This window comes from Aphis gossypii, chromosome 3 (assembly GCF_020184175.1).
Source record: "Aphis gossypii isolate Hap1 chromosome 3, ASM2018417v2, whole genome shotgun sequence".
NCBI classification, from domain to species: domain Eukaryota; kingdom Metazoa; phylum Arthropoda; class Insecta; order Hemiptera; family Aphididae; genus Aphis; species Aphis gossypii.
Genome location: NC_065532.1, coordinates 19,429,576 through 19,453,109, shown reverse-complemented (window position 1 = coordinate 19,453,109; position 23,534 = coordinate 19,429,576). Strand labels below are relative to the sequence as shown.

General features: G+C 27.2%; 1 protein-coding gene across 4 annotated transcripts in view; it reads left to right on the top strand.

The window, feature by feature from the left end:
- Nucleotides 1-20,324, top strand: part of LOC114126390 (neuropeptide CCHamide-1 receptor-like) — a 123,775-nt gene extending 103,451 nt beyond the window's left edge. For 2 of the 4 annotated variants that reach the window (XR_007604865.1, XR_007604864.1), the window contains exons 3-5: nt 15,622-16,053; nt 17,278-18,169; nt 18,232-20,324. Coding sequence is in view for 1 of the 4 variants with exons in the window: in XM_050203176.1 (XP_050059133.1) it covers nt 883-896; nt 15,622-16,053; nt 17,278-18,031 (1,200 nt within the window). In the remaining 3 variants the exon portion in view is untranslated. Of the gene's footprint in view, nt 1-718; nt 897-15,621; nt 16,054-17,277 lie in introns of those variants that run through there. The other 2 variants (XR_007604863.1, XM_050203176.1) reach the window with 2 other exon arrangements.
- The last annotated feature ends 3,210 nt before the right edge of the window (nt 20,325-23,534 follow it).

Here is a 23,534-nt window from a genome sequence, read left to right as displayed (position 1 = left end):
GTAGTTGGCCGCATAAAAAAAACGTAATATTCACCAAATGTATAAGCGCACACATCTATAGCATAGGTATAATATGATGTATTAAAGAATTATAATAAGAGACTTAGCTATGTTTTCTTCATTCGTTTCTTAATACCAAAGCACCAATATAAACGGTGCGCTGTTCAATTCGTGAAAGTTCATAATTATTAATACATCGAAACAGAATACAGTATGTACTTATAAGAAATAATAAGTAATAACACAAGTATTATACTATTATATATATAATCACGTAACATATCGTAACGATATTACAACATCGAAAACAACTCCACAAAGACATTTCCACGTAAACATCAACTCCACGTATTGAAAATACATTCATGCTATGAACAAGGTACCTAAGTGAATTAAAATGTATTTACATAACGTTTACACATGCATATAATTAACACACTGATTATTTTACTTACAAAACAACACTACCATATTTGTTACATAAAATTGCACTTAGCCTTACTTTTCTTTTTTCTAACTAATTTGTATTTTTATCATACAATTTTTTAGACCAATCTCTTTGTTGTATGCTATAATTATTATAACAGACAAAGTTAGGAGAATATTTTACCTTAGATATTAATAATAATTATTATAAGGGTTTTAACATAGGTTTAAATGTTTGAATTATACCGTTTTCATTAAATCATTGTTGTTTATTGCGATAAGAAAATATGAGAGGTCATATATAGACATTTTGATATTTTATACTTATTACGCAGTATGTTCCAAGTATAACATCATTCGTGTAGGTAGTCGTATAGTTTATTCGGTTCATACACTCTAGCGCATTTCAAACATAACACAATATCTCATTGCAGTCAACATATCGGTTTATATTTTATGTCGCTTTTGTAGTAAGTAATTCTAAAAATAAATTTTAATTTGTCACTTTTATTTGTAATAGGTTAATAAAAAATTCAACTTGAGATCTTTTTTCTCAAGTATTTGTTTTTTTTTGTCGTTATTGTTGTTGTTGATGTTGCTATTGCAAGTTTAAAAAATTAAAGTCCAATCTTAAATTGTTTAAATTTAAATTTACTTACAATTAGTTTTCTTAGAATTTTGGAAAATATTATCAGCAATGTCGAGAATTCAATCTTAAGCAGGTATTTAAATCTGATTTTACAATGGTTTTTTATTGCCTAATTTTATAGTGAATTTGGAATTAATTTTTATGGCATGGCCGAAAAAACGGAACGTATGATAAAAATCTAAAATTGCATGTTTCTAATGAATCTATACATAGTTATGTAAATAATATATAATAATATATAAAAGTATCTACACAATTTGTAAGCTACATAATGTATAAAAATATCAAAATGTCAATACAGGATCTTAATAAATCACTTATCTGATCTACATACACAATATTATATTATATTATATGATAAAGAAAATAATACAATTTAAATCTTAAACATTTTAAACCCTTGTTAAAAATATTATAGGTATTAATAGTTGAAGTAAAATATTTAACCCTCCCAAGTTCGAGTATTAACAAACATTTTCCATCATCAAAAGATAATATATCGAACGTTTTTTGAAAACATTCAACTATACTTAGCCCCCAGCAGTGCCCAATGGTACAAACATATGTTGCATATTAATACATGTTAGCATTTTACATGCCATTTTGTAGAACAACGGTAAATTTTATTTTACTAATAATCAAAACTTTTTTAGTTGCAACTTACATCATCAAAAACATCAAAGGCATATAACTAATAAACGTTATAATTATATTATAGTACTAGTTTTAACAAAAGACAAAAGTAACAGAATCCATTATTTTCGTTTGATATAAAGTAAAAGCTACAAAGTTAAAATCATCGAATGTTAATTGATATTTACAATTATTAAATTATAGCCTTTGTATACTGTAAAACAAACAAACAAACAAAAAAAACATACCACCCACTAAAACGATAAAATCATTTACCTTACTGTCACTTACACACAATACTGACGTACCTACAATTGCCAACCAATAAATTAAACTCATAACAATAAATCCAGTGTTCAATTACTTATCTCTAATCTTTAGGTTTCAATTAATAATTTTGTAATATAGCAACCTATTGGATTAAACTCTGTACAATATTATTAAACTATTATGTCATATATAAGTATTATGTATGTCAACTTATGTACAGATGGACAAGCAAGAAAATAATTTACTGCAATTACTATATATATTATAATAGTAAAAAAAAAAAAACGGTTTTCTTGTTATAGTGTTTCAAGCCATTTCATTATTTATATTTTACTATTAAAATACATAATCCTAGACGGATACGTAGGTCATCTTACATGCATTCTGTATCAACAATGAGTCTGTATTCGTGTACCGAAGCCATCTCGTTTCATCGTTTGCTCTATGTATTGCTATCAGGTCATCAACTAAGTAAAATATATTATATTAAAATTGTATTTTACAAGTTCACGACTTCTGCATAATTTGAAAAGTCGTTTATTTAAATCTCATAATATAAAAAAATAATAATAAATGTCTCTAATGAATAATACTGATAACTGATATATAAATATAATATACTAGGTAATACATTATATATTTATATCTAGTTATTAGATTTTAAAACTTACAAGTACACCGATCGATACGTATCAGTGTTAAATAAAAACCATGTTATCATAATATTTATTGTAATTTAAGTATTCCTTGTTGACTATACTTGAAATAGGTTTATATAAAGAGAACCCTTGTCAAGTATAGTTGACACGTGGTCGTGAACATGTTAATTTTACGTTTAATTTTACTCAGTATTACTAATTGTCTTGTCTAATATTATTATTAACATCTAAATCCTCTCATATTTCCCTATTTGGTATTAATATGTCAGTGCAACACCGTATCGGTACACAAACCATCGTTTAAATTGTTTCATACCAAGCAACACTTCCATCACCATCGAATGCGTACCAAAACTCAAATTTCAGAACTACAATGATTTACGTTAAATCATAAAATGTAATCAATTATAAATATAATAATATTATGATAATATTATAATATCATTATCATAGCTTTTTGATGTCGATTTTAATAGTCTGTGTTATTATTTCTCTTAGCTTAAAGATAAATAGCCAATGAATATTCACATATTTTATCTATTTAATATTAATACATAGGTAAATTAAATGATTTAAATTAAATTATATAAATTTCATGTATTTACAATATCTGTATTGTGTATTTTTTTCTGCGTGATGAGACATGAATTATATTTATTATTATCAGTCAATTCTTATTCGTCTTATTTGGCCAACTCTCTTGCCTGTTTCTATATCCAACTTTTTATCGTATTTGTCCATGTATACAATACTACATGTGACGACGCTAACATTAATGATTCAAAGTTTTGTCAGAAGGTATTTGTTAACAGTCTTAAGAGAATGTCACACACGCATGTGTTATCTCTGTCTTACATACATACAATTCACAGCAAATTTGCATTCAGCAGAATTCATTATATGTTGTTAGCTTTAATATTAGATTAAATTTACCTATTATCAAACTTAAAGGTAAGAATATTATATAAGTTATCACGTGAGATTTTATTAATATTATAATTTTGAAATGAGTTATGAACATCTTAAAGTTGTAATATTTTACATAGCTATAATTCACTTATATCAATAAAAACCTATGTGATTTCCTAGATAATATTCATACTTTAAGTTTAATCATAAGTACTCTAATATTAATGGTGATAAGTGACAACATAAAATTGATTCTGCTAAACGCGAATTGGCTACGTTGTATGTATAAAATTATGAAAGATACAGATATCACATGTGGGCGTGACGTTTTTTTAACAAAATATAATATTTTTTACATTGGTATATTTTATATTAAAGTAATTAATAGGAATATAATATTTTATTATGTATTCATTTTGTCGTTAAAACTTAAAACCAAATACTATGCACAATATATTATGATGTCTAATGCTTAGACTATATTTGAATAATATTATTCTATAATTTATATGAATAATCGAATATTAATCATTCGTTACTTATCATTACGCCTAGTTTGTTTAAAAGAAAATGTTTGGAAATTATTAAGTATGATATAATATTACATGTATTTATTATAAAGTGAATAAATTATTTTTCTTCACATATATCAAATAGCTAAATAAAACAAAAAAAAAAAAAGAAAACCAAAACATTCTATACCAACAAATATTGGTACTGGTTTCGTTTTAGGTTGGTTCCTAAAAAATCAAGTAACGGTTTCGGATTAAAGTTAAAATACGGGTATTTTTAATTTCGATACAAGCTTTGAGATGTAAGTACATTATATATTTTTCAATTTTAGTAAATTTTTACAAATCGTATATCCCGTGTCAGAAGCGTCATGAATATTGTCTATAAAGTGAATTTAGCTTAAACTGATATATTATAAACTTAAACCAATGTTCACTCTCCGAGAGAACTAATAAATAGGAACTCAACATTAGATTTAAACTTTACACAAAAACTCCAGCTATTTGCCAGAATACCGTATTCAATACACCGTAGTAAAGTTGCTAATTTAAGTCCAATCTAACTATTCTAACAATCAAATTCAGTTTTCAACTTAAAACCACTTTAGAACTATTTTACATATTTACACAAAAATACCAGATATTCAAATGATTTATATTTTCTAATACTGATTATAATTATAAAACCAGAATTAGATACTTACATATGATCTCAACAAAAATTCCCAAATTTTAAATGAGGTTCACTTACATCAAAGTGCGCCAGAGCTAAATTTATATCTTTTTATATTTATATAATAAAACGATAATTATATAATAATAAAATATTATTGCAAACGATCTGTAATATCATAAAATATGTAAGCAAATATAACGTTCTACTTTACATGCAGTAGGTAGCTTTTATTGCACGAAACGAGGGTAAATCATAAATATTTAAAAATACTGCTACACATCAATAATAATGAATTCATTAATCATTATTATAGAGTACAGTATATTACATTGTTTATACATATATATTAAACATATTATACTGAAATTTGAGCGAAAATCATTATTAATAACCCAATCATAAGGTATATATTAAGACATTACCTTGAAAATATTTCATAAAAGCTGATTAATAAGAAAATTATTGAAAGATTGGAATGTCATAATGTTAGTCAGTATGCCAATAAATCAGTAATATAAATTATACATAATATTTCACATGAATATGATCGCAGTCTCAATTTCCAATTAATAAATATATATATATTATATTATATATATATCCAAAGTTATAAAGTGAGCTAATGATTTTGTATAATATATTAGTAATTATTATCAATTAAATTTACTTAACAACAATATGTTTTGTGGTAAATATCATGAGAAAATGAATAAAAATTTTATTAAATTTTAAATAAAATAATATGTTTGAATAAAAAAATGATTTATTTTATAAAATAAACAACTGCGTTAACAAAAAATATAATTTATAAAATAATTAATACAAGTTCTTATTGAGTATTATATTTGACATGCTTTACATATTTTTTTTAAATACATTTATGAATAGAAGAATATCATTTTTTTCCAACAAATTCATTGATTGATTCATTTCTTTTTTTTTCTTTTTTTCCACTCTGGTGATTTTTGTTTCAGACATTATTATGAATATTGAATGTATACAAGTCGTTGCTAGAACAGCCTACCTCTATCTTTACAATGCTTGAATGGACACTACGCTTTTTTACTATGCGTTCAAAAAAACCAAGTTACTCTGTTAATTTTAATATTGAACCTTTTAAGAATAAATTTATTATTAATTTTTAAGGTAAAAATATTGTCTTATGCAAAAAATCGTACAAAAATTTCATCGTTTAATTTTTATAAAAAAAAATTGTACCTTTTTATTTTTTTATTTTTATATAGCTGTAAAAATGTTTAACTAACACTTAATACTTAATATTTTATCGATATTTATAGAAAAAAAAAACTAAAAAATTTCAAATTTCAAATTTCAAATTGATATAGGTATTTAGCTCAAAAAGGTTCAACATATTATGAAAATTATCTTACTTTTAAAAATCTTGTGCATGACTACGTGAATGAACATTTTAATTATTACCCTTATCTTTTAACATACTTACTTGAATATTTACAAAATATTATCATAATATTTTTAGTTATTATTTATAAATATGTCTATAAAAATTATACTGTATACATAAAATACCTTAATAACTGAAAACTTCAAATATTTAGCCTGCCAAAACAAGTAAATTTACAAAACATAGCTTTATAATAGGTACTATGTTTTGTAATTTCACAAAAAATGTTAGTACATTTCTAACCATTGTTTATTAATTTAACCAATTGAAAGTGTATATTTCTCTTGAACAATTTAAAATATACAACAGTAAAAATCAATCACAAAAATATACCATTGTTTAATTGTGTACACATTACATTTTTTATACATCTAAATCTAAATTAATAAAATACCACATTTTCTAATTGTTAAGTATAAATAATAAAATTACAATAATATTGTATGTATCAATTTAATATAAATATTTTGTAAGTATTTAAATTTAATTATTGAATAATTCTTAGTATAATAAATTAAAACAGTAAATTTGAAAAGGTAATATTAGAAATATATAAAAATTCTTCTTTCGAAAATAAAAATAAAAAAAAAATAATAATAATATGCTTTATTCGTTTAGTTGTACAACTCAAAATATAAAATAAATCTTTTTGAATTCATGACTAATTGTTGATTTTGTTTTAAAAATGTACTCCTACTATGCGAGGTTTCTCGTTTATGTATTTAAAATATTATATTTCTACCATGAGGATTTTACTAGAATTTAAGTAAATATCCGTGTATTTAATTTATTACACAATGATGCAAATGTATTAAAACATGTTCAATTTATGTTTTTAAATAATAGTGTTTTAAAAAATGACAGAATTAACAAATGTAATAGTTATAATTATTTAAAAATTATTCACATGATAGAATAATGTAGAAATATTATGTAGAATAATTATCGATTAGAATGTGATTAAGAACATCATTGTTAAAATGAGGACATTTTTAGCGAAGTTGGACCGACTTACTGATGATGGTAAGTGAAAGAGCTCCTGTAGCCTGGCATTATCTGGGATACGATTATAAATTGGCTCTAACAAGCGAGGTGCATTAATCTGACCTTCAATTAACTTGTGAGTAAAATGAACACTGAATCCGATGCGATGTTCAGATAATAGTTCGAGATCGAGTAACCCACTAACAGGTCTATAATCATGCTGCGGCGGATGGACGATATATTTAGGCATTAACCTGCAAAGCTTAGTAAGCGGTTCTAAACTTTATAAAGTCACTGTGCGTCACTTTTGTAATATGGTGAGACTACACCACTACGAAACTTTACTCCGACGATGGTCTAATCAAGGCGTTATGTTCGCACATGAATGAAGGAAAGCACTTATGAGTGTTAAAACCGGAGGTTTGTCACCTTATGAAACCTATAACACGCAGAGCTTTTTGTGCGATAAAATCCATATATTATGGTCTAAGATCGAGTAAAAAAACATAGATGAACCCTTAGTCTTTTATTTAATCGACGAGTAAGAGAGGGTGAGACGAACCTCTATACCAGGATGGTGTAATCTTCTTGAAGATAATGTACGTAATTCTAAAACGATTGGAACTTGGTGCACAACTCCTACTCTAACAAAAAATACATTATGATTTGTGTACAGGTTATTCGTCTTGAATGTACGAAAAAAATAAAAATATCGATTAGCGTCACCTAACGTGGTGCAAATAATGTTATTTATTGTTATTAAACCAAGTCCTTAATAATATTGAAAGCCTTGTAAATGCACAAATAACAATACCCACGGCAATGGCATATTAAACAGTAAAGTTGTATTAATTTTATTTTATTTATTACGGTATATTGTTAAGGCTTTTATAAAATATATTGTATCGTTAACCGCATTTAACAACTGCGTTCACGGTACCTACACATTATTTTCAAAGGTTTATGTTTTATTTTTATGTTAATTTTATTATTTATTATTTTCACTAAGAATTGACGTCCCACTAAAATATCTAATTAAGTATAAAAAGTAACTCGATAAAAATGTATAATAAAAAATATAAGTTACATTATTTAATTTATTTTATATATTATGTATATATTGTTAAAATAATACTGAAAAGAGTTGATGCAAATTTGTAATATGAATAATAATTATTAAATAATAACTTACTTAAAGTATACTTAACTATTACTTAAACTATACCAAATTTTCTTGATATAAATTTGAACTAATATTTCTGTCATCGTAATATTTTACATACGCATAAATTAATAATAAAAAAAATACGAACATACTGTAATACCGATATCTATAAATATGATACGTTTATAATAATATGATATGTTTGGTAAATAAATTGAACACATAGGACGCAGGTAGATCGTAGACGTAACTAGACCAATATTTTTGGCTATACACAAAAATTGAAGGGTTCACAGACTCGGATTTTTAAATCTTAATAGAAAAATGCTTTTACTTTTAGGGGAATATATTTTAAAATAGTGTTAAGCACTAGTTCCCTGTGCCCCTCTCTATAGGTTGCACCAATGAGGTCGATTTATAATTTATTCAATTTATAGCAACTTATTGTAGATGTTAAATGATTGCTGCAGAGTCTCTACCAATAATCGTGATACATATTACCTATCGTAGTGCCATAAGATCAAATTACTCAATAAGCATTTGATTATTGTTTCATTAAATAATTGTTACAGTTATTATCGTATTAAAATACAATTTAACTTAGTTATATAAGTATACTTTATCCGACTAGAATAATAAAATATACTAAAAAATATAATTATTGTTATTCTTTTGTTGTCATTGTAATGTATTTAATATTTTAACTTTAATATTATATCATATCTAGAGAGTTTTTTTAAAATGAGTTACTCTATTTGTATAAATATTATAACTATATATAATATAGTAATTAAATCAACGAGCTATCAAAAAAAAAAACTTTTTTAGAGTAGGTAGTACTAAAAAACATCTTATATTATAAGTTATTTTTTGACTTTTCAAATTTAAGACGAAAAAAAAGTATGAAACTTATTGTACCTAGTTTTAACTTTGCGAAAACGGAGTTGTAAAAATAATGGAAAATAAAAAGGATGTAATATGCATTGTTATGTATGAGTTATTGCCTATTTTAAAATATCGGAACTTCAAATAGGAAAACATTTATTAATATTTCTTATTTTTTTTTTTTTTTTTTACTGTTAACGGAAATTAGATTATATCAATGCTACCTAGATATTGTTCATTTTACATTTGCATATTTTGAATGCAATTTAAACAATTATTGAAACAAAACTCTTTTTTTTATTATCTTCACCAACTGACGGAAGAAAATTGAGAATTTTTATTAAAGTCACTTTACAGTCTTTATATATATAGTCCATTGTAGTTATTGAGTAGGTCACAGTAATGTACACTGTGTAATATAGTAAATAATTTTAACTCAATTATTCTATATAAAAAATAATTTTAATTAAAGATAATATGTCAGTCTCTATTTCTAAACATAATAAATATATTAAAAATTATAAAATATAAAACTTTAATAAAACAAAAATTCACATTCCTGTAAAATATTAAATTGTAATGATGAATATATCACTGTTTGCGTAATTGTTGCTTACCAAATCAATATTTGGTGCCCACGTTGCATGATCCGTGATTCAGTCGATTACTCTACATTTATTTTAAGATAATTTTATTGTTGTTTAATGTTATTTTTGTATCTAAATTCCACTCTTAGGCTTTGGTACTGGGTAATAATTGGATAGATTATTTTTAACAATGTGGTTTATTGATGGGTTAATCATTTAAATTTTAATTTTTAATAACCCTATATTTTTTTGGGAATAAATTGATGATTAAATTAGAAAAAATACATTATATTTTTATAATATACTCAAATTTAAAACGAGATAAAACGTTGTTGATGTTGATATTGAATACATTTTTGACTTTCGTGATTTTAGATTCATGAGTTATGAATTAAAGTGAACAAGACCTATGTATGTCTTTTATAGTTTGATATTTTAATAATCAGTTGGGGAATTATCATAAAAAAAGTTCAAATTTAGTTGTAAAGAAAATGTGTCTATTTTACTTAAGCAGAGGAATTGTTCATTTACTTGGATAATATTTTCGTGTGACTAATTCATTCATTAAATACCTATTATTTAACATCACAGTGAGACTTAATTCCAAGTTCTTATTTTATTTTTTATTTTAATTTAAATTTCTGTTGTATATAAATAAACACAGTATAGTAACAGTTTACTAAGTAGGGTTAAGAAAAATAATTAATTATAAAACTATGTTGTACGATTCATGCATTTTAAATAGACCACCGATTGTGAAGTTAAAAAATATTATTTGGTGGTATTACTGCAAATTACGCAAGTACTGAACGATTTAGAATAATTGTCGTTTGCCTAAGTGACCAACGCGATCGTGTTGAAATAATGAAGGTATTGTCCAACATCATGCATTTGTATATGATATAGGTTTAATTACATAAGTTTAAAACAACTTTCTGCCATGTAAAACATAATATCAACTCATTCTGACAAACAAACAAAATGCATTTTACATAGTTGTGTTCATAAACTACACCATCTCTAAAGTTTGTTGCTCAAAAATATTGCACGCTCTAAACTCTATAGACTGTGATATTAACTGAAGAGCTCTGAAAATGAGTCTCTAGGGTTTACACTGTTTTGAAATGCAATATGCATAATAGAATAATAGAATAATAATCTATAAGGTAATAAAATATAATAACACACAAAGAGCAATATTTATACAAGTTTGAACGTTATGTTTCATTAAGTAACTTTTCCTACTCGGAATTGTCTCTTTTAAACATGTACAGACTTTGAGTCAAAAGCTCATGTTCGTGTTGATATTTAACTTAACCGTACACATAAAATGTCGGCATAACCACAAATTCAATGGAAAAAAGTAGAAAAAAATAATTGATAGATAATTGTTTTCAAAAACCAATTAGAATAATAGACCTTTTTTTAATTCACATTTTATGATATTATTCAACGATTTCTTGTGTTTGTTGCTCATATATTTCTATAGATTTAAAAACTATTGAGAAAATTAAAAAATAACCTTTTAATAGTACCACAAAGTCTACAAACCAGTGGTGAATTTCAAATCATTGTGTCAATGGAATTTGTTTCATAATTATTATAAAACTTAGAACTTCATTGAACATTTTACATATTTATATCTTACTCAAAATTTTAAGTATAACTGTATTCTTGTTTTCTTCTTAAAAGAATAATAATTTAAAAAAAGTTTCTCAGTGTTAAATGTGTTGGTTAATTACAATTTTCTCAATTAGATTCACTCTAAGTTTTTTCCATAATATTAATATTTTATGTTAATTTTCTAATATAAAATAAATCTTTTAATGTCATTTAGGTAACAAAGATGAAATCATAATATTAATTCTCATATCTAAGCTTTCAAAGTAAATATCTGACAAAGGAGTTAAGTCCTTACCATTTAACTATATCGACACGGTCACTAAGTCAAGTGTTGATCTGTATAAGAAACAATATTTAATTTAATTTTATAGTATCGATATTTTTTACATAATAATTAATAATTTTTATTTTACAACTGCCTAGAAAATTTTCAAATTTTTATTCTCTTAAAAAAATCATTTAAAATATTCGAGATGTATTTAATGTGTACTTTAGAAGCTACACCCGTACATAATAATTATTACATCGCTGTGTTGCACATATGGGTTGCATATTTTTGCATATATTTAAATAAAAATAAGTTTTATAAGTTAAATATTTTTAGATAATGATAATATATAAAATGAATATTGTATAAACATCAAACACAGTAATAATTTACATTTTACTTAAAGCTTGATTAAATAGTTTATTATAATAAGCTATTAAACTACAATATTATGTTTAATCTAAGACAGCTGAATGATGGGACTAGTAAATTTATATTTTTCTACACGTTTTAAATAATTATACCAAATTTATAATTTTTTTAATAGGTAATATAATTTATTTTATTTTACGGTTAATCAGTAAAAATAGTTTAAATTAACTTAGAATTTAAAAACATACAATTTTCCAAGTATTTGGGCACATACATGCATATGCAATATGCATATTATTTATTTTGTATACATTACAAACAAAACTCGTTATTCTCTTGAAAAATAATACAAACAAAAATAAAAATAAATATTCATTGCATATTTTGTAAATTTATGTGCACATACTATAATATTTTTTGCATGATATCTTTTGCCATATTTATTATGACTCAAACTCATCTACATTGCTACAAACTTACCTACATACCAATCAGAAAGTTATTTAATAATTGTACAAAATCGTAATATATATATTATTATAATTCATTGATCAATGAGCATGTAATAATACGTGAACTTACTCGAAATAATTACAAATTTAATCTCCTATAGAATCGTATTATGTATGTTATAATAGGACATAAATAAAATAAATGTCCAATAATGGAATTTTGGTGTATACTATAGTGAGTATAGACTATAAAGTATTCTTACTTTATACATAAGTAATAATAATATGAAGTATTAAACACACGCTTTACATATAATGGTATAATAAACTATTACCGTGTTTCAACCTTTTTTGAAATAATCTAAAACTTTGGAGAAATATCTTACATAGTTCTTACAGATGTATTTGTTCGGACCCTTTGAACGATTTTAAAAAGAAATGGCTGATCAATTAGAAATGTTACTGAAAATTATTTGAATGACTATGGGAACAGTTTGTTCAGTCTTAACAGTAAATCCACAAAACTCAATGCCAACTAACGAAAGGAGCATAAATAACGGAAAACAATAGACTTGATTTTTTTATCATAAGTTTTATACTTGAGACAATAGAGATAATGGTTATCTCTATCTTGTTTGAGAAAAGTGTTTATTTCAGTTCGGACTTTAAGCAGTTATTTTCGTTAAAAAGAAAAAATTAAGGAAAGAAACATCACGCTAACGCACACAATGGTCTATAAATGATCGGAATTTTTTGTTTAGTCTTATAAATCATCTAAAAATTTAAGAAGTAACTGATTACCAAGAAGTTCACAAAAGTAAAACGTGGTCAAGTGGGTGCCACTCTGCTGTTTAGTAGGTATTGAGTGGGTTTACTTATATTACTAATATATTGAATATGTATAATTTTTGGATAATCTGTCACCCTACACGACTGAATAAATTTAATAATGTATTTTTTTTTGATGTTACCATTAAAATAATTTACTTTACTTTTAATATTATAGTAGATTCATTTAATTATTTCCAAAAACATTGCATACATTATTATATTTTTAATAATTAGTTACTATAATATTAAATATAATTTATATTTAATTATATAATTATTATCTCTTAAATATTAAATGAATAACATTCGGACACTTAACTGTAACAGTGTAAATAGCTTCTTGATATACATAGGTAATATCTTAAAATTAATCTACATATTTAAAAAATATCATTGAGTATAGTAAAATTCATAAAGAATTCAAAAACAAAATTCAAAAAGAATCAAAATATTTTGAAAATTATATCGTATAGTTACAGAAAATATTCATATATGGGATGAAAATTTCAAGTATTTACAGTTATTACCTTTTATATCAAATAGTTTGAGAAGAAATAGTTGCAAGTATCTTACGTGAATAAAAATGTTCACTTCAAACATTCATGAAAATGCAATGTAACTTTCCAGTAGATTTTATTTTTACTGTAGATAAAAAAACGTATGAGTATTAAATTATAATACAAAAAATAAAAAAATAAAAAAAATAGAGTTCTTCTTATATATTAAATTTTATAACTTTAAATACAGAGCATAATATATGTAATTACAAACTAATTGGTACTGTAAAATGTAGATAGTTATACCATTATACAATCATAAAATATTTATTCGAATTAAAAAGAGGACATTTCAATAATCGAAATAGATTGAAGAATGAAGTGTTAAAAAATGGTTTATTTTATTCTAGAAGACGTAAAAGTTATGATGGAAGTTAGAAGAGATAAAATATTTTAATTTTTTTTTTAAGATATAGAGAATCGGAAGCTTGTTACTATATAAAAATCTGTGAATTTCATAACGTGCGTTATAGGTAACATACGAAATGAATAAAATATTGAACATATACATTTATAGTTTATTTACTCACAATGATGTATAGCAAAAAATATTTTGTCTATTAATAATTGCGCTAGTAATTTGGCATTATACATTTTAACGGTTAGTATCACCAGATTCCAACAATTCAATCACACTTAATATAATAATATTAAATATACCACGTTTTTGATCAGCTATATTCTAAGGTCACGTGTAAATATTAAACCGTAACGCCAGCAGTAAATTTCGCAACGCAAAGTTGTAAGTATACGTAGAATAAATGTAAAACGATGTGACAAGTGCCAAGCAAGTCCAACAAGTCAGCAACTACATATCTAGAAGGTTTTTGTCTATGATAGTTTCGTTGTACAATTAATGACCACTTCAGGAAGTGGTTTTTGTTGTTGCACACTTAACAACTGCACAAGTGTTATACGCTTAACATAGTATTATTATAGCAGTAGGCACGGACAGTCGCAAATGTGACTGACGTGATATTCGTGACTAAAATAAACGACCCGCACTGAAACTATATAGCTATAAATTTCTATGGCTTTTTAACACGTCTTATGGGTGTTTTGTGTCGATACAAAATATAGACGGGTCGGGATACTGTGGACGTGACACGTTGCCACTAAAGGCACGAATCCTATTGAACTCTTACCGTGTCGGGCCGGTATAATATATAGTTGCACGAACCATCCCGTAAATTCGGATGAATGTTTTTATAAACACTTCACCATGACCTGCAGAAACGGGGCTAATATATTATGATACAACGATTGTATATTATGATACAGGCTGTATCAATTATATTTCGCACAATAATCGATTACGTCGTCGAACTTTTTAACGACGACCATCGGAATGGCGGAGGTATATTATATACGTTATAAATCTCGAAAAAAACTATTATCGTCTTTCGGGTCCGTTTAGTCTCGAAATCGACGAGAATAATATTATATAGTATTCAAATGCTGTTTTCGTCTTGCCCGCAGTATTGCAAATCGCGTAAATTATATTTATATAGACACGACGGTCTTTATTTTAACTGTCAAATCGTTATAAGAACGTCCATACATCGTTCGCGGTTCGGTTGCGGTTAAGAGCCGCCGAAAAATATAAAAATTGAATGCTTTAACGGAGGACACATTACTACTGAGCCCGTCTTAGACCGTATTAAAAAATATATAATAACAATATAAATATATATTAATAATATAATAATAATTACCTATGTTTACCGTTTTTTTTTGCAGCAGCGACACGACCCGTTGTGGCGGCATCGACCGCGGTCAGAGCACAGCCATGGCAGCTGCAATAGCCATTTCCGGCAACTATACGGATGTCAACGACTCGGACAACGTTTACGAGCCCTACTCGAACCGACCGGAAACGTACATCGTTCCCGTGGTGTTCGCCATGATATTCGTCGTGGGCGTTCTGGGCAACGGCACACTGGTGTTGGTGTTCATCAGGCACCGGAGCATGCGCAACGTGCCCAACACGTACATACTGAGTCTGGCGCTGGGTGACCTGTTGGTCATCATCACGTGCGTGCCGTTCACGTCCACCGTGTACACGGTCGAGTCGTGGCCGTACGGCGAGCTCATATGCAAGCTCAGCGAGGCCACCAAGGACGTGTCCATCGGCGTGTCCGTGTTCACGCTGACCGCGCTCAGCGCCGAGAGGCGAGTACAATATTTTTAACTATATTATATTCGTTGAAATCGAAAACTCAATGGTTTTTTAAACGAAAACAGTGGTTATATATAAAATATATGATAAATATTATTGCGTACGTAGTAGATTATGATAATCTGATTATTATAACACGTATTATAGCCTATAGGTGTTATATCAAACGATACATAAATAATTATGTCTGAGTAGTACAGAGCTATGAGATACGTTTTTGGTTTATAAAATACGATTGAAATGCGACTTATAAATAGTCGAATCTCGGGTTTTATTCTCTAAAGTTATTAAGGAAAGAGGTGCTTTTTACGGCGACTTGAAACCTCTCTCGGATTTACGCCTATACGGCATACAGGTAATTATTAGATTCCGGTCGGCAGCAGTGTTGTCGATATATGAACCGACCCTTGACACAGATTTTCGTTGATGTACCGATGATGGATGGAAGGGTGGTGGAAAGGATGTTTAATCCTCTCCATCATATAAGAAAGAAAAAATCGTGTATTATGATTTCTATTATATATCTATATAGGTAGTTATATTTTATTGCTTGGGCACTCCTCCCATCACCATATAATATGAATTCTATGTACGCCACTGATACGAAAATTTGGTATTTGAGCTGGTACTTTTCCAAATCAATACATCATTTATTCGATTTCGTGTACTGCACATTTCTGTTATCTTCTGATATGAACACTTAAGAGTGCTTTTATGGTGGGTTTAAAATCTCACCATAGCATTTCGATTCCACTGCCATTGTTATGATTTCAATAGAATACCTCTCGAAAAACGTGCGCTGACCTCTGCAGCAATTATTTTTAAGGTTTCGAGTTCAAATATCTTTTACAAATTATACATAATATAGGTATTGTAATGGCATAATATATATTAAAAGCCATCGAACTTACTATGTATTATATATAAGAAAAAAAAAATGTTTAAGATTATTAACTTATTATTTTTAATATTGTTAAAAAAGTAAAAATTGATAAAATATAAAATAAAAATTAATTTAAAAAAAACTGTAGAGAATCATATTATTATTATGATGTGTTTTTTTACCTCGGTGGTTATAATATCATCTATAAAGACGACGATAATAATAATTTATCCTTAATACGTAATACGCCCGAGGAACTTTTTAAGTCTTAAAACAATAATAATAATAATAATAATAATAAATATATTTTTTTTATCGTCTATACCACTCACAGGTACTGCGCCATCGTGAACCCCATCCGACGGCACGTGTCGTCAAAGCCGTTCACCCTGATGACGGCCGTGGCCATATGGATACTGGCCGTGGTTCTGGCCACGCCGTCGGCCACGTTCTCGCACCTGGCCACCGAGTCGATACCCAACACGAACGTGACCATCGAGTACTGTTACCCGTTCCCGATAGAGCTGGGCAACGACTACGCACGGGCAATGGTCATGTTCAAGCTGCTCGCGTACTACGTGGTGCCGCTGTGCGTGATCGGTTGCTTTTACCTGCTGATGGCCCACCACCTGATGGTGTCCACGCGCAACATGCCCGGCGAGCTGCAGCACGCCGGCCAGTCGGGCCAGATCCGGGCCCGGAAGAAGGTGGCCAAGATGGTGCTGTCGTTCGTCGTCATATTCATGGTCAGCTTCCTGCCGTACCACGTGTTCATGGTGTGGTTCCACTTCAACTCGGACTCGCGCGACGAGTACGACGACTACTGGCACGCGTTCCGCATCGTCGGCTTCTGCCTGAGCTTCATCAACTCGTGCGTGAACCCCGTGGCGCTGTACTTCATCAGCGGCGTGTTCCGCAAACACTTCAACCGGTACCTGTTCTGCTGTTGCCCGTTCGCCCGGTCCGGTCCGGCCACCGTCGAGTCCACCATCCAGGACATCAACCTGACGCACGTCAACAGCACGTCGTGCCGGCGTCACAACTCCGTGGTCACCAGCCACGCCACAGCGCTCGGTCACGCCACCTGACGGGCGGCCTGCGGCAGCAAGCCCGTCGTCGTCAACGGCAAACGCCCCGAAGACTGCAACGTCGTCTGACCGCGGCCGAGCCGATCGAGCGCGTGACACGCGGGGAATACGGGTATTATTCACGGGAACCTGCGGCGGGTAACGTTTATGCGATACTATCATCACAGATCTTTGTAATAATAATATAATATTATATTTAGGTGGCGATATCACATCGAGTGATGCGGTGACGTGCTCAGCTGATTTTTTTGTTTTTTTTTTTTTTGTTTGTTGGTATAAAGAGTACTCTTCGTATTCTTTCGTTTTCCAGCTGCAGGTGCTATATAATTAATTACAATAATAATCGTATACACCGTATATTGATCGTGTGCACAAGGGTAATAATATTGTGTATAATATTAATATAATATATAAGTTATTATAATAATACATTAATACGCGCATCTCGACGCGTGATGGCGGCAAATATGCTTTCATCATTACTTTATCACATAATTACCTATATATTATAATATGTGTTATCGTCATTAACCTATATTATGTAAATATTAAAAAAATCAAAAATCAAAAAAAATATTCAAAACATCAAAAGTCGAGTTTTTATTTTGACAGTCAAGTAATTATACTGTTTTTTTCTGCGTGATGTCGATAAACAAAACAAATCCAAAGCGTTACCCTCATCCCCTCCACCCCCGTGAGCACGTCTCTGGAATGACGATAATTCGCGAGTATACTTAATTTTTACGAGTAGTATGTCATAATATGTGGTGTAAAGCCTGACGACTGCTGACAACAGATTTCTTCTCGTTCGATAGTCGTGTCAATCACCACGGTAACCGGTACACGATGATGTTGAGATGTTGAAAACGATGGTTCGATTAGAATTTGTGAAAAGTGTACATCTTTTTAGTATATAAAAATATGTATTTATACGCCAAAGTAAATGTCGTGAAAAAACTGCGCTCAGGTCAGTCAATCACGGTACGTTATTCTCACCAAACGCATATTTTGTGTGACCCCCCCCCCCCCCTTTGAAAATGCATCGTTTGTTTTAATAATAATATTATGATCTGTGATACTATCGTTATTCGTTAGTATACGACGACGACTATGACAGCGAAACGCCTTCACCATCACCGCTGTACAACGCATATTATATACAAAAACGATTTATTTTTCAATGTTAGTTTTTCCTTTCTTTCTCCGCCACAACTTTCTTCCCGAACTCGAAGACACGAGTAATGTTTGCACATTACCGCTACTGCCCACACCTACTTCTTCGTAAATTGTTCCACCGAATCCATTACCCTATAGATATAATACGCTTATATCTATAATATAGATATATTCGCAGTAGGTGTACCGACGGCTTTAAGATAAATTATCTCGTTTTCGACAAGTTTCCAACTAGTCATACTGCGCGTCATTACTCGGGCGTATAAAATACGATATAATATTATATCAGTGATATCGGTATATAGGTAAGTATTTCGATTCATGTTAAACGACAGATTTTATATTATATTTTATTATATTACATTGGCTTATATTTTGTCCGGTTACGTGGCTTCAACTTCTTTCTTTGCACACGTCTCACTTATAGCTTTGCCTCTACAAATTGTATTTCATGATAAATTATATTAGGTTGACGCGATCCCAATCGGTTTCTTTCAATACGATCAATGTTATCTAACGTTTTTTCAAAAAAATGTTTAAATGAGTAGGTCACTAAATTTCGAACTGAATATCGATTTCCCAATTACCGATATTATATTGAAATACTTATTGACAATTTTTTACTTTGGAATTTTATTTAAACCACATAGATAAATAAAAATATTATGTCACTGAATATTGAACAATCAAAAATTATACCACAAAATATAAAAGTAAGGAGTAAAAACGTAAGAAATATAAAAATATTTCTCGAAATAAAATTACGCTCTTCGTTAATTATAAGAAAATACTTTTTGAAATGTTAGAATGTAGATTAATAAAATTATGTGTCAATCAATTCTAAAGATTTTAATTTAATGTAACTAGCAAAGATCCATAGGTAATATCATTACCCTCCTAAGAATGTCTGCAAGTACTATAGTGTATTTTATGCTGAAATTTTCATATTATGAGTAGTAGGTACTTAGGTACTATAATAGCAAATTCAACATTTAATAATTGATAAATATTTTCAGTACTCATCATTTCTAACAAAATGATAATTTTATAAATAAAAGTCAGGTAATAATTTACTTATTTAAAAACTTGTATTCAAGAATTAATTTTTGCATTATTTTATATTTATATTTAATACACACATTGTACATTATACATTTTATAAACCTTTGACCCGCTTAAAAAAATGTCCGATATAGCTGTAATAAATACTTAACTGGTTGCATACTTTGTAATAATATCTAGTAGTTATAAAAGTTATACGTCATATTGTATATTTTTATTTTCGTTTTAGCCTATAAGCTATTTCATAATATGTATGATAATATTTTTTATGCTTACCTAACTATATTAAAAATGCAGTATTTATAAAAGTATAAAAAACATCTAAGTATATTAAATTACCTACATATTACGTATGTATAATTATATTATATTATTATCTATTTTAGATAAATACATTCAGTTTACACAAAATAAAAGATTTATTATATTTTATTGTTGTGAGTAATAAATTACGTAGGTATTACAAATGACTATGCAAATATGAACTATATATTTATAATGAAATAAACAGTATTATTTTTGATTGTATCTTAATTGTAAAATAATATTTACTTTTAGATTACAATAATACAAAAACTAAAAGTGATTTTTCAAGGTTTCGTTCATTATTTAAAAATTTAAAATCAATAATCAAATAAGATATTGCAAAATTGGTATACTACTGTTTATATTTCATAAAATATTAAAATAATTTTATTACAAAAACTTCTGGTTGTAATTTCTCGACAATTAAAATTAGGTATTTATTTATGTTTATGAATTTTAATTATCATTATAGTGTTTATTTAATGTTATGACTAATTCATTTTGAATTATATAACTCATTATTATAAGAAATAACAAATAGTTTATCTTTAAGCAAAAGAAAAAAATTAAATCAACTTAATGTAAGTTAAATTAAATGTATATCATATATATCTAGTATATACATTATACAAACACGAAAACTAAAATTTAAGTATATGATGTTTATAGATCATAGATATTAGATAATTTTTATTTGATGTATTGAATAATTAATTACAATTTTTAACAATAATGTTCCTCATTGAATGTTAAGCTCAAGCCAAAAACGAAAAAAAAATACTACTTGTATATACAACAACTATTATTTTTCTTGAATTGGTTTTCTTTCATTAAAAAAAATATATATTTCCTTATTTTTTATTGTTTTTTTTATCTAATAGAAATCTTATCTAAATATTTTTGTATTCTTTGTTATTATGTTGTCTAAGATAATTTTTATTATTTCATATTAAATGTATATATTATGCAATCTAACTAAACGTATTAAACAAAGTTTAACATGTCATAAAGCAAAAAGTAAAAATGTGGAAGTGATTATTTATCAGTTAAAACAATAATACCTACAAAATAAAAATTAATATTGCCATCGTATATTTATTTATTTAACTCCATTAATTAATGTTAATAACTTAAATACTACGTTTATTTAATAATAGGTAAGTAATAAATAATATTGTTATCGATATTTATAATACTAGTGTTATAAAAAAATTACTTTTTATGTATGTTTGATGTATAAAAAACAGTGAAGTTCATCTAAATCATCATGATTCATGAATTTAACAAATATAAAGAAAATTATGGACATCCGTTTTAGGAAATGGATATTATTTATAATATACAAGTAATGGAAAATTATTATTAGTCATTTTAAACTATGTCATATGTAAATTGTTTTATGAACACAAATATAACAATATTATGTTATATTATATTTAATTTTCAAAAATTTTAAATTCTAAACAATCTTATTATGTCAACTATTTATATATATATATATTATATATTTCTATCTAATTATTTATTTCTGCACGACAACTATTGATTATACTCCAAAAATTAATTATTGTACATGGCATGTTATTTTTAAAACATGCACATATACTTAATTCGCTTAATTATACAAGTAAATGAATAAAAAAATTGTTTATAACTCAAAATTAACTAAAATGTAATATAATATATTTTTATTATTTTTTCAAAAAATATTTTAGGAATGTGTAGTTTAAAATAACTTATAATAATTACACTAAGTATACAATATATTATACATTTGGTATCTATTTCATAAAATGAATGTCAATAAATACACGACTTGATGAATTTCAGTATATTTAGTCCTAGTTCATAACTATATTGATTTCATTAAGTGGATACGACATTTACATACCAAAATGAAATTCATCTTACAAAAGTTAAACACCTAAAATTAATTTAGCTACCTATGTTAAAGTAACAACAATTTAAAATTGACTGTGTTAAATTTTCAATAAGTATTTTGATTCAAACACGGATTACGCACATCAATATTAAATCAACTGTTTACATATTACTTACAACTATACAAGCGGTTTTTGAGTATAAGTAGCTAATAAACATAAATAATTAAAAGATACAACACTAACATAAATAAAACAGTTACCTATATAATCGATATATTAATACATTTGGAATTTTGGAATACATATGAAAATAAACCATTGTTTATAATAATTTTGATTTATAACTAAATTACTTGTATAATATGTATATTCAACGTTTCAATGATTTTATGTGTCTTACATTTATCAATGAATAAAAAAAATATTAAATATGAAATAAACTTAATCATTAATTATTTTACTCATTAAATTATTTATTGGTATAAAAGTCCACGAAGGGGATGTCTAGTGTAGCATGGAATTATTACAAACTTAAATTTAGGGCTGCAATCTAGTTGAGTACAGACGCAATCCAACAATAGGAATTCAAAATACGACACGATTGAACACAAAAATGTATAAAATGTAACCGTATTTCATGTATTAAATACTAAATAACATTATCGTTTCAAAAATTTAAAATCGTTTAAATGTCATAAAATATAAAAATATATTCATTATAAACACACCACACATTTTAAAATGATCTTAAATGCTCATTTCCCATTTTTAATAAATATTTCAAGACAATTTTTCAGAATTGTTATTTCTTAAATATTCGTTGTAAGTCATCATGGTTACACTAATTTTTTACCTTTTAATAAAACTCGTGATTTTATGACTGTTATTCTCAATTCACCGAATTTTCATTATCGCTTCAGCGTAAGTTTCTTGTAAAACTATAATCACCGTAATCGTCGATGCATGTTGTATATTTGACTCGTACCGCTTTTACTAACAACTGATTGGAAACCACCAGTGAAAATAATTGCCATGCTTTACGATTAAAATATACCTCTGATACGATTTGTAAAACA